The following is a 13,203-nucleotide window of genomic DNA, read 5'->3' as shown; positions in this document are numbered from 1 at the left end:
ATTATGGTTTTGTAATGCAATCAAACACCAGGCATACTTTGTAGCACAGGCAGGAATGGACTATGGTTTATGCAGTTGAACTTGTTGTATAGAGGATGCCTATAGTTTGTTCACAAACAAATTCATACCACAGATTATCCATTAGAAAAGCTTGTGTTTACTTAGCTAACAAAAATAAAACATACTTACACATAGTTAGAATTGTGTTTATATGTAGTTCAGTTTCATTTGTGTATACAGGTGTTGTTCACACTTTTTTGCAGGAAGGCCTCCAGTACACTACGACACTATGCATAGCAATGTGTAAAACTGTTTGGTTCAGGCTAATTTATTTAGCCAGTCTGTCATACAAGAAGACTTAAACAATGTTTATCAGATAAAAGATCTTTGCTATGTGTGTATTAGCCTGAAAACACAGCATGATTTGTTCAGCTAGCATGTTGCTCCTTCTGCTGTAAATAGGCTCTATTATACCAATTCTGTAATGGTCTTTAGTTAATTAAATTAACTTTGTAAGACAATACCAATGTAAGATTGCTTTACTTATTATTTTCAGGATCATTCAGAAGACTTTGAGATGTTGTCCTTTTGGCTTTCCAATGCATATTATTTTCTTAACTGTTTGAAGCAGTATAGCGGGGAAGAGGTAGGATTGATTTAATCAAATAATTTCATTACTTTACCTTTGACAGACTTTAACTGGAATTAAAAATAGTCAGATAGATAATTATTCACCAGCTCACCACTGTTCCTTCTAAATATTTACATATTCACATTGCTCTGCAATGGTGTTACATGTTGTACACAAATAATAAAACAGCATAGGACTAATGGATTAAGTGAAGTCAAGGAAACATTAAAGTGCTAAAGTAGATTAAAGACATGACATGGAAACTGCTACTTAATTTGAACTCTTCCACAGGAGTTTAATGTCAGCTGGATTTCAGATATCCAGCTACATATATATGTGAAAAACTGTTTTATGATTTTATAATTGTGACCATTCAAACACGTACTGCTACCAAAATAAGGTTACAGATGACAACCTCAGGAAAGGAGCAAAACAATAAAATTCCTTATTTCACTTGTTTGTTTAAGCTAAGTTTTATCCTGAGATTCAAAATTATTTTAATTCTTTTAAAATGAAAACTATTACTATATTTTTTTGCTAGGTTTTATAAACTTAGGTACTGAACTGAAATTGCACAGACACCTGAGACTATAGTCTTCAAGATTAAAGCAAAGAGGTACCATAAAGCCTTAAGAATCACAGTAACTGTGTACTGTCTAAACAACAATACTCCCTCTTGTGGTCATATCGATAACCTCTAAAGAGCAGTGAAGAATTGAAAACATTTAAACTTAATTAATAACAGTCTTTTATAATTTAGTTGCAACAGTAGGGAAAGGTCTGAATGCAGAATTTAGAGTTTTAATCTGTATTTCTAATGAACATTCAAGACCTCACACAAGTTGGGATTCAGTGTAGACTTTTGAAGTCAGAACTTTCCTAATGAAAAGTCCAAACATTAGATCCCTTTGCAGCAATAAAATGTAGTTTTAATTTTTTTTTTTCCCAACATAGTTTAAACAACCACGTTCTGGCTTTTTTTTTTTTTTTTTTTTGGAGGAGGAGTTTGCTTTCTCCTTAAGTGATCTGGGAATTGCTCTGAAGTCCATTGAAATCTATGCATGTCTTTCCTTTGGCTTTAGCAGGCTTTAGGAACAGAGTAAATGTCAACATAAACTGGAAAATTAAGTACAGGAAGCCCAGAACTGGAAGCATCCATTGAAATTAGCTCTAGCTTTGGCTCATTCTGAGACTGTGTTCAGCCAAAGGTGGAATGAGTTACTCTAATACATACATTACATTGTAGTAACAATTTATAATCATGTTATGTGATTTCTAATAATTATGTTTACAATTTGTAGGAATTTATGAAGTTTAACACTCCACATCAGAATAAGAACTGTTTGAAGCATTTTGATCTCTCAGAATACAGACAGATTCTTAGTGATTTGGCTATTCGTATCTATCACCAATTCATTATTGTAATGGAGAACAACATTCAGCCCATGATTGGTAAGACAGTAGCAATCCAACCAAACTTAAATGTAGCTTGTGAAGTATGGAGGCAAAGGATGGGACACACTTCCTTCTCCTGTTGATTTATATGCATGTGTACCTGCATGTGTGTTTCTGCACATACAAATTCCCCTGAATGGTATATCCCCACAGGATTTGGAAAGACTTTTCCTGGTGTGGGGTAATGCTCTGAAACTGATGAACATTCTACAAAAACAAAAAGGCTTTTTAAAATTTGTGTGCTCCAGAAGCCTTTGTTGGTATCTTGTTTTTCTTGTATCATTTAACTTTTGAAATATCCTGAAAGTAGGTTTTGTTCAATAATTAAGTTAAGGTAACTGAAAGTAGCCTTAGGAGTTTTGGTCTCATCAGTTATTTTCTATTGTGTTTCAGTACCAGGCATGCTGGAATATGAAAGTCTTCAAGGAATTTCTGGCTTGAAACCTACAGGGTTCCGTAAACGTTCTTCTAGTATAGACGACACTGATACCTACACAATGACCTCTATCCTGCAACAGCTCAGCTATTTTTATAGTACTATGTGCCAGAATGGCTTGGACTCTGAGCTTCTAAAGCAGGCAGTGAAGCAGCTTTTCTTTCTGATTGGAGCTATCACCCTCAATAGTCTCTTCCTCCGCAAGGACATGTGCTCCTGTAGAAAAGGAATGCAGATAAGGTAAAGCCAGTAAAGTTTCAACAAGCTTGAGAATTAATTTTTAACACTTTCCTGTAATATACTTTATCTCTAAAGTCACTGGATATTCTGTAACTGTTCTGCTGGAAGTATCCAGTTATGTTTTACTCTTTTTGAAAAAGGAGTTCTTTGCATTTTGGGCTGAGCTTTCACAGCATAACATATTACAAATTGTTTTTTCTATGGAAACACTAATGGAGGAAAAGACAGAGAAGATTACAGTCTGGAGTTTAAAGTCAGAGATGTTTAGGATTCTTTCCATGCTAGTTCACTCATGATGTGCCGAACAGTATTTTTAATTCTTTCTTACTGTGGTAAACAGGTGCAGTGTCCCCTGGCTGGCAGACAGACAGAAGCTGACTTGCATTTTTCATTCTCTCTGATGAGAAGGGCACTGAGACAGAGCCTTTGAGGGTGTAGAGTGGGAAGATGCAGTTCATTTGTTCTCCATTAGACAGTCTGCAGACCAAGGTGAAAGAAAATCAGTAAAATCTTGAGCCATCTGGAAATATTACTAGAAGAAAGCTGCTTTAACCTTTAGGTCATCAGTTATAAGCCCGGCCCTGCTTTGTAATGTGCAAAGATTGTTCTCATTTCTTGTACAAGCTCAGTTGTAAATTAATATTTTGAAGACATATCGTGCTACAGTGTAATAGGTAATGCCAGTATATATTAGTAATTTTCTGTAAAGAACAGCTAAACTAATAACTTGCTTTCTGTTATCCAAGCTTTAAGAAATAAAAAGATAAAAAGAACTGAAATATACAAGTGAATAAATTTACAGATCAACAAGCTATTATTTGATTTTTATGATCTGCAGGTATCGTTTTTAACTTAAAATGTATGATTTTGAACACTGCATTAGAGGAGCATTTCTTCTTTAGAAGTCTTTAATATAACTTGCTTGTTAGGGGGAACCTGACATTTCTGTTGTCCATTCATGGTTTAACCCAGATGTAATATCAGCTACTTGGAAGAATGGCTTAAGGACAAGAATCTTCAAAGCAGCAATGCTAAAGAAACTTTGGAACCTCTATCTCAAGCAGCCTGGCTCCTTCAGGTCAAAAAGATCACAGATGATGATGCCAAGGAAATATGTGAACATTGCACATCTCTTTCTACTGTGCAGGTAATGAACCATCTGTTTTCTTCTGGCAGCACCAATTGCAGAATCTTAGCTATCTAAAATAATTTGTTGCAAAGAGCTATTGGCCTTTCATTTGATAAAAATAGCATTCCTCAGCATTCCACACCACCACTTGTTAAATTGAATTTAACCCATTTTAACTGCTCCCGTAGTGAATACTTGCCTGCTTTGTTCTATCCATGTTTTTATTCCACAGTGTGTTTTCTTTACTTTGTCACAGGCTTTTTTTGTTGTTTCCCTTAACCAATTCAGCTTCTTCTACATCTCCTTGATCCTGCTGACACTTCTGGAAATTAGTCATAGCAGTTGTCATATATGTAACAACTCAATAGGTGACCACTCAAAATTCTCTCATAAATGACAATAAAGATGTCACATTAATGCTTTCTTCCTTCTGTCTTCTCCCTTTTTGTGACGTACTAAAACAGTCTTTTATGATTTGAACAGATAGTTAAAATCCTCAACTCATACACTCCGATAGATGATTTTGAGAAAAGAGTGACTCCATCATTTGTTCGTAAAGTCCAGGTAAGAGCTACAGCTATTATTTCTCATACTCAAGTTACAGGATACTTCACACACATAGTTTTTGATGCTATGTAGTCATAGTTGACCTTTACATCGTATTATTACTAAGTTGCTCAGCTTCTAGACATTTGGAACTGATCAAAACGAGTCTCCTTAACATCGTAGGAAAGCAAGATTTGCAATGGGAAGCAAACAATGTACTGGTTTTGCTTTGATTCTTAATACTTATCTCAATATTTTCTTACCCTTTCTGTTATAATTTCAGGCTATGCTAAACAGTCGTGAGGATGTTCCGCAGCTGATGCTCGATACCAAATACCTCTTCCAAGTGACGTTTCCTTTCACCCCCTCTCCACATGCCTTGGAAATGATACAAGTCCCCAGCAGCTTCAAACTTGGCTTTCTCACAAGGGTTTAATAAAACCAGTGCATTGGTATTTCCTCAGAGACTATATACAGACAGTCAGACTTTCATGGTTCATATCTCCAGCTGATGGGTAGTATGGCAGCTTGCAGTGAGTTAAACTGTTAAAAACTTGTTCTTGAGTCAAGACTTAAAAAGTAGGAATAATTTCAGCTTGTGATTTCCTTCCCTCTTTTCTTACTCTTCTCCCTTCGTTACAGTCCTGCAGTGATGACTTTATATCATCAGCTGGACACAAAGCTAACCATACAGTTTTTTAGCCCAAACCTGACAAGAAAAGCATTTATCTGACAAGTTTGCGTTGGTGCCCTGTCAGCACCACTGAGAGGGGAAGACTGTCATGTGATAAATGTTATTATTTTACAGTGTTCCTTGCCTTCGCTTCTTGTAACAAGAAAGTTTTTTCCCAAGGTAATTCTGCTCATTGCCTTGATATACTGGATCTGGTTTACAGTAGCTTTCACCTTTCTATACTTCTTATACCTTTATTCCTTTCATAAAAGAAGTCTTTTATAACAGTTCCTCCAGAAGACTGAGTAGGAGGGAAGGAAGATCCTTCCACAATTGTTTAAAAAAATCAATATAAATAGCTACATTGAAGCTGGGGAGCTGAGATCAATCTAAGAGAGTTGCTGTTACGAGCCCACATTGTAGGCATGCTGGCGTGCCTCCCTGAATGCTTGCGTTGCAGCGCAGGCACACCAGGCAGCTCTTCAGCCAGGGCAAGGACTCAGGTGCTCTTGAAGACAGATTGCAGTTCTGTTCTCTGCAGTGACAAGTTTGGATTTTCATATCAGTCATTATAATAGAAAAGACAGATATAAAATTCACATCATGATCCAGGTTTGAGTTACAAGCTTTGTTTCTCTAAAAAACAGGAATCATGTCCTGGTTTGGTTCCATCTCTCGTGCAGTGTTTCAGAATATACACTGAGTATGCACACATGTGCACATCATCTTTCTTCCTTTCTTTTTTGCTGGTTTCCTTCTTCCAGACCAGACACTGAGTAGGAGAGAATGCAACTACTGTGGTCTGGTCTTACTGATAAACCAAGCTTAATTCCTTACATTTCACCTTTATTTCATTTCATTTCAATTGCAGGATCCTTAGAAGCAGAAGTGGTCCCCTTTTTGCTTTGTTCAGCCTTCTTCCTGTAGTCAGAATGCCACAAACAGTAACTTTATTGAGTACTGAATCCTGTCAGAACAACTGGAGAAACAGCATTCACCCGTCCTTAGAAATTCCTCAGTAAATAAGGCTAGATTTCTAGCTACTCTGTTAGACATAGTTAGTAAAATCGAGTCTTAAAGCTTTGAAATATTTAAAGGGTTCTAATTAATTTAGTTAATTTAAATATTACAGGGACCAACAATTGATTTGATTTCTTTTTATTACACAGTATTAGTACTGCTTGTTTAATTTCACAGAACAATTTGTAAATATAAAGAAGGAATCATTCTTGCTGTTTAGTGTTCTTTGTGTTTACTATGTACAGTGAAATAGTCATGGTGTTATCCACAGAGATATATGAAGGAAAAACAAAAGTTCAATAAAAATAAAAGCTGTACAAAATATCACAGACATAGGTAGTTTAGTATTTTAATCTGTTAAATAAAGTAACTTTTAAATCAATTTGTAGTGCTTTGAGTGATGCAGTAGTTATGTTTTCAGTATGGGATCATTTGAAAGAAGTTACCTGGAACTATGTGAATATTAGTGAATACTGTCAGTCTTGTATTGCACCATAAACATTTATTTAATGGTCCAGTTGCTTTGCTGTGACGTTGTGTATCTTCCTGTCAGAATGGTATGCTGTCTTGGCTCCTCATGCATTTCTGTAAATATTTTAATGCAAGCAAGTTTTGTTGCTGTAATTTGTATATAGCCTTTTTTTTACAGTTACTGGAGCTGTATGTCTGTTACCTGGGATGGTATGAGTAAAATCACAGCCCATTCTTACGTCTACATCGCATAGAAGTGTCAGAGGCATGTATGTCTTTATGACAAAAATTTTTGATCAAGGAAAATTATTCTGACAGTTTGATACTAGGTTACTTTGGGAGGTTTGTGTGAAGTATGCTATTAACACTGTGTAAGCAAACAACAAATATATTTTTAAAAGAAAGTTCAAAACGATCGATGTCTACTGTGTGCTCTCAGAAACTTACCTTGCTTGTGCTGACATTAATGCTTTCAACCAGTGTGTAGGGACAAAATTCTGTTTGTTATCTGTAATTCTTCTAAATATAAGGAGCAGTTTTAGTGAAGGCAGGTGAATGAAAGAGCCATTACTGAGGTTAACTTTCTTAGAATGATAGCAAAGGAGAAAGCTATTTCATTCAAATGTGAAAATGTCGAATGATGATCCTTACTGCAGTGCGAAGGCACTGAAATGGCTTATGGAGAGATGTGTGAGATGCTGTTGGCATCTTCGGATGTCTTTAGACATGTGACTCCTGCAGTTTCTGGGAATAGGACTCAGCAGCAGAAGTGGTCCCTTTCAGTCCTGTGTTCCCATAATATTCTAATAAAAAAGATTAGGACTTCTGCCCAAGTCTCTGCTGGGCTGAGACCCAACATTTTTTCTTTTTTTTTTTTTTCTTCATTTTGTCACAGATCCTCTTGACTATCAAATGCAAGCATCTAATGGCATGATTTCAGTGACTTCAGTAGAGTCTCAGTAGTAGATGTGACCTTCAGCACTTTCTAAATTCTCAGACATGTTTTCATAAATTTCCCCCAAATTTTTTTAGAGTGCAAAAAACCAGCAATTTTTAATCTTACTGATTTTAAATTTATTGTCTTAAAACAGATGAATAGTAAAAACATATCCAAGGGAGAACCAGCATGGCCACTAATCAATTTGTTTGATTTTTAAATTTCATTAAGTGTATGAGATAAACTTAACATTGACACTGCTATCTGTCAGAATGTCAACTTGATAGTTAGAAAAATCAGTTGTCACCTCCCCAGTATGTTTAAACTTTTAACATTTGGAAACCATTGAAAAATTGCTGCTGTATGGAACAGGCAGGTAAGGTCTAGTATGCCTAATAGTTTATGTTCTTTATCCTGTGTTCTGAAAGAGGGCAGTTAAAGCCTTTAAACTATAATCATGAGTACATAACTGACCTGAGGTGATACAGCTGGAGAGGCTGAGCTTTAAATACCCTTTAAGTAGACTTAATAGGAACGTTGCCTTTCTACGTTAGAAGTTGCACACGGCTTATTTAGTCATCTTGAGAATCTCCTGGTTCTTGCTATTTGAAAAGGTGGGTAATTTTGAATATTTATCAACAAGATTCATTGTACAGAATTTCTCTGTAAATAGCATATTTCTTAATGTTTCACCGTGCTACTATTTTTAAATTTCTACTGTAACTTTAAAAACCTATTAAGTTTAAAAATTCAGGCTAGAGCATATGAGGTTGTAATCTTTTTAGACCTTTCTGGTTTAAATAGTTTATAAAATAGTATACAAATCCATCATTATCACAAACAATCTCAGGTATATACTGGTTTTTAATTATTCAGACATTTTGTTGGCTTGTAGCGAGATTTTGTAATATGTCATAATCTCATCTGAAGTAAAATATGGATAGTAGATATGATTCACCATGTATGTTACTCCAGCAAATTTATCAAAGATTAATTCTGCCCAGAGTATTTATTCCAAGCCTAATAGATCCTTGTCTAAAGTCTGTAGATCTAGTTAATATTTTGTTGAAATAAGATGGTGTTTTTCCCTGTAATACCTTCATTTTACACTTCTGAAGTTAAAATTTTCCTCCCAAAGTCTAGTTGGCTTAGTGTTTTGAGGTTTCACACAAAGTATATAAATCTGTGATTATGTCACCCGAGTGCTCCTCAGAATAGCAGGTAATTCAGCTGTAAATGTCCAGGTTTAAGAATCTAGCAGAACTGAGCCCTGGTGCCATAGTCACTTTAAAGCTATAAGCAATACTAACACAGAGAAGCTCCCTGAAGGGTTGGCAGCTTGTGGTCTCAGGCTCATTGTTTGCAAAAGAATGCATTAAAAGCTTCAGGACATATTTGTTGCTTTTCATCAAATGGGATATAAACCTCTTTGACTGCATGTAGCTGATTGAAAGCCCATGCAAATTTCAGATTAACGTGCTGTAGTTCCTTTAGGACAGATTGCTTCCCACATGATTTGGGATGAAGTTGTGCATCTCCTGGAGACAACAGCAAAAGTTTTACTGACATGAGTGTGGGCAGGATTTCTGAGTTTATCATCTCATTTTTCAAGTAGTCCACTGAAACACTTAAGAATAAGCGGCAGAATGCAGGCAGGTACATGGAGTAAAGTTTGGTTTGGTTTTTCTATAATGTCCAGCCAAACAAATTCTAAAATCTGCATAGTTCATTGAAATTCTTTTGCTCGATTTAAATCTCTTGCAATAGCTTCTTCTAATTGTTAACCATAAACTCATTATTTATGTACATGTCTAAATAATGTTAAAAGCTTTCATTTTAGAAGTGGTGAAAGGTCCCGTTTTCCCTATGAAAAATGTACAGAGAAAAATGACACTACAGTAGTATTCTTGTTTGTTTTTCTGACTCTCAAGTAGTTTTTAATTCACTGATGATAGTGCTTTGATCCTAGAGATGCCTGGCTTGAGAACAAAAGTGAGTTCATAATGACCCAGCTTTCAGTGTGCTTGAAGCATCAATTTCTGCTAAAGCAGCACATTGTTCATAACATTTTTGTAGCTGCTGACTGAATCCTAGGTCATCTTTTCAACTTTTATGCATAATATTGACTATTTAATAATGTAGTGGAAAAAACATAAATATTGATCAATGCAGACTTCTCACAAATCCAGCTGTTGTTATGCATTTCTGGTTACTGTCTGCTGACAGTAGTTAAGTAAAAACTAAGAGTAATTTTCCTGCAATGAGTCCATGTGCACAGTGCACATTATAACAATGTGTAATCAGTGCACATTATAACACAATCCTTATTTTGCTTTGTGTTTTTTTTTCATAAAAATATAATCTACAGAGCATGTGACTGCCTTGCATGACAGTACATCAAGCTCAAGAGATTAGTCACAGAGAGATTATCCAGCCTACAGATGGCTATATAGAGTCTAAACTGCATTAGCAAGCAGAGCTAGTAGTGGGAAGCTTTGCACTGGACTGGAATGCACTCTTTCCTTCTTCTTTGTCTCTTTCAGCTCCCTCGAACTGCAAAGATGTGTGACCAGACCTTTTTAGCAGAGGTATTTGGTCCATGTGACAAGTGCTCCAAAGACAAGCCTCTTAGGCCTGTTTACGTCGAATCAGAACAACTCAGCTACTGCTCGCTATGTGTGGAAATGGTATGTTACTGATTTTATCAGCCAGAATGTGCAAAGACTGCAAAAAATGGGGGTTGGATGTATTAACGGTCTGTTATGTTGAATTTTTCTGGACAGCAAATAAGCATTGCTAGGCCTGTAGACTGCCAAACAGCTCTGCAGACACCTGGTGTTTCTACAAGCCTGCAACACAGGTGGCCCTGGAATTCAAGGATACTTTTTATGATTCTTGATTGGAATATGGCCACAAGCTTTTTCCCCTAGGGTACTGCATTCCTCAGCTGTGCACGTGTATGCTCTGAGGTATATGTGTGCAAGTCTGCTTGGCCTACAATCTCGAGTGTTTCCCTTTATCTTTAACAAAACTTAACAAGAAGAGATGAAACCATTGCAATAAACTCACTCATTAGTGACTAGGGGATATGAAGTTCATCTAGTCTGTCTCAAAAACAAAGATGCAAGTGAAGTGCTGTCAGAACTCATTCGCAGCCCACATTTCATACTGAGACCATGTTGTCTCATATCCTATGTGCAGTACTTGGGTGAGAGCTGGAAGTAGCTGCAATGACGATAAGGTGGGAAAAGGTTGCAGGGCAGTGGAGTGTCTTCTGTCACCCTGTGTATGCATCACCACAGAAGGTGGTAATGGGGGGGATTAGCAAACCTGCTAGCCTAACCAGCAGGTCCTGCCAGGATACCTGCACAAGAAGGGATGATGTTGGAGGCTTTCTGATCTCCAGCAATTACTGGTGAGGTGATATCCCACTCTCCTGGTAGGGAGCAGTGTTCTAGAGAGATCACAGTGGGGTTTTTTAGGTAAAATACAAAGCTAAGGTCATGAACCTATGTGGCTACTGCAGAGCTGGTCTCCAAAACTCCTTTTGTATACTTCAGAATTTTGTTGTCCTGATTATACTCTAACTTGGAGTGGTTTTATCTTTCTGAACCATTGTGTATTATCAGTTGGAGAAGTCATCCTTCACTGTTTCCTCCCCAAAACTGGTCTCTATCATGACTGAGTAGGGTCCAATAGTTTGTTGTATTTGAGTGTCAGATGAAATGATCTCTGCAGGAATGTTAAAATGTTTATCTAGCTGTGTTTACAAAACACTGTTTTACAGGCAGATGAGAGCACTGATTTGGTGGCTGTAGGTGGTACAGCGTGTATAGTTCACTGGCTGACGCTGCACATTCTCATGCGTTACATTGTTTAAGAGGAAATTTAGATGTAATGACTGCAAGACAAAAGACACTCCCCGATTTATTTGCTTCTCCTGACTTTGAAACTGCTGCTTTGTTCAGGTCCTTCTTGGCCAAGAGCCTATAAATAGCTATTTATCCAGTAAATTTTTGTATGATTTTATAAATGCATGTTGGAATTGCAGGAAACTGGCTGTTTTGTTATTTACAGTTCCTGCAACTTTCTCCTTGTTATTCGCATTATGGAAGTTAGACTCTTACCAACAGCTGCTAGGCAGAATCAGATTGAGACTTCAGGAAGAATTGTGTCAGTACCTAACAGCCTGTTAGGCTTTCTATTAGCACTGCAGTAGGATCTTGGGCTTTCTGGAAGATCTGGTAGATCTTCTGGTAGCTTCCTTCGTATTTATTTTGTAAAAGATTTAAAAACAAATATTTAGAACATAGAGAGCTCTTTGCACTAGCACTGAAATACATATGGGTAGGGAAATTGTATCCTTTACTTTCTTGAATTGATTTTTCAGAGCTGTGGGTAGCTTTGGCTTATATCGAAATACACAATATATCCCTGCCACACTTGTGCATGTGTTTGTGGATGCATGTGCATAATGTGGTATATAATTGGCTAATCTTTTTTGCAACATCCTGTTTGCACATGCAGCTCCTAATTTCAGTCCAGCAGATGCACACATGCATCTTCATCAGCCAGTCTTTGTGATTTCCCAAAGCTAATGTAAGTTGAGGGATAACAGAATTAGAAATTGCTGATTCCCACTGTTGAGATAGTCCTACTTCAGTTGTTTGCCTTTGTGGTGGGTTTACCCTGGCTGGATTCCAGGTGCCCACCAAAGCCGCTCTATCGTTCCCACTCCTCAAGTGGTCAGGGGAGCGAAAATACAACAAAAGGCTCGTGGGTGGAGATAAGGACAGGGAGAGATCACTTGCCAATTACCGTCGCGAGCAAAGCAGACTCAACTTGGGAAAAGTAACGTAATTTATTGCAAATCAAATCAGAGTAGGGTAATGAGAAATAAATCTTAAAATACCTGCCCCTCCCTTCTTCCCAGGCTTAACTTTACTCTCAATTTCTCTACCTCCTCCCCTCCAGTGATGCAGGGGGACAGGGAATGGTGGTTGCGGTCAGTTCATCACATATTGTTCCTGTTGCTGCTTCCTCCTCATGGGAGGACTCTTCACACTCTTCTCCTGCTCCAGCGTGGGCTCCCTTCCATAGGAGACAGTCCTCCATGAACTTCTCCAACATGAGTCCTTCCCAAGGGCTGTAGTTCACGAACTGCTCCAGCGTGGGTCCCTTCCACAGGGTGCAGTCCCTCCGGCACAGACTGCTCCAGCGTGGGTCCCCTGCAGGGTCACAAATCCTGGCAGCAAACCTGCTCCAGCGTGGGCTCCTCTCTCCATGGGGCCACAGGTCCTGGCAGGATCCTGCTCCAGCACAGGCTTCCCATGGGGTCACAGCCTCCTTCAGGCACCCACCTGCTCCGGTGTGGGGTCCCCCCCGGGCTGCAGGTGGGTCTCTGCTCCACCGTGGACCCTCATGGGTGCAGGGCACAGCTGCCTCACCATGGGCTGCACCACGGGCTGCAGGGGAATCTCTGCTCCGGCACCTAGGGCACCTCCTCCCCCTCCTTCACTGACCTTGGGGTCTGCAGAGTTGTTTCTCTCACATATTCCCATTCCTCTCTCTGGCTGCAATTGCTCTCCCCCAGTTTTTTTTTTCTCCTTTCTTAAATATGTTATCCCGGAGGCGCTACCACCATCACTGATGGGCTCGGCCTTGG

The 13,203-nt window shown here is 38.1% G+C and overlaps 2 protein-coding genes across 2 annotated transcripts in view; both read left to right on the top strand.

Moving 5' to 3' along the window:
- The window catches only part of MYO5C (myosin VC), a 36,186-nt gene extending 29,178 nt beyond the window's left edge, over positions 1-7,008 (top strand). The window contains exons 36-41 of the mRNA XM_074879988.1: positions 557-646; positions 1,933-2,083; positions 2,480-2,762; positions 3,735-3,909; positions 4,375-4,455; positions 4,721-7,008. Of these exons, the coding sequence (XP_074736089.1) occupies positions 557-646; positions 1,933-2,083; positions 2,480-2,762; positions 3,735-3,909; positions 4,375-4,455; positions 4,721-4,873 (933 nt within the window). The 3' untranslated portion in view covers positions 4,874-7,008. The remainder of the gene's footprint in view (positions 1-556; positions 647-1,932; positions 2,084-2,479; positions 2,763-3,734; positions 3,910-4,374; positions 4,456-4,720) is intronic.
- Positions 7,009-8,052: 1,044 nt separating this feature from the next.
- The window catches only part of GNB5 (G protein subunit beta 5), a 31,024-nt gene continuing 25,873 nt past the window's right edge, over positions 8,053-13,203 (top strand). Inside the window, exons 1-2 of the mRNA XM_074880093.1 lie at positions 8,053-8,152; positions 10,082-10,225. Coding sequence (XP_074736194.1) covers positions 10,100-10,225 — 126 coding nt within the window. The 5' untranslated portion in view covers positions 8,053-8,152; positions 10,082-10,099. The remainder of the gene's footprint in view (positions 8,153-10,081; positions 10,226-13,203) is intronic.

Source organism: Strix uralensis, chromosome 11 (assembly GCF_047716275.1).
Source record: "Strix uralensis isolate ZFMK-TIS-50842 chromosome 11, bStrUra1, whole genome shotgun sequence".
Classification (NCBI taxonomy): Eukaryota; Metazoa; Chordata; class Aves; order Strigiformes; family Strigidae; genus Strix; species Strix uralensis.
The sequence above is the reverse complement of the archived record's forward strand: the minus strand, read 5'-3'. Positions and strand labels throughout refer to the sequence as shown.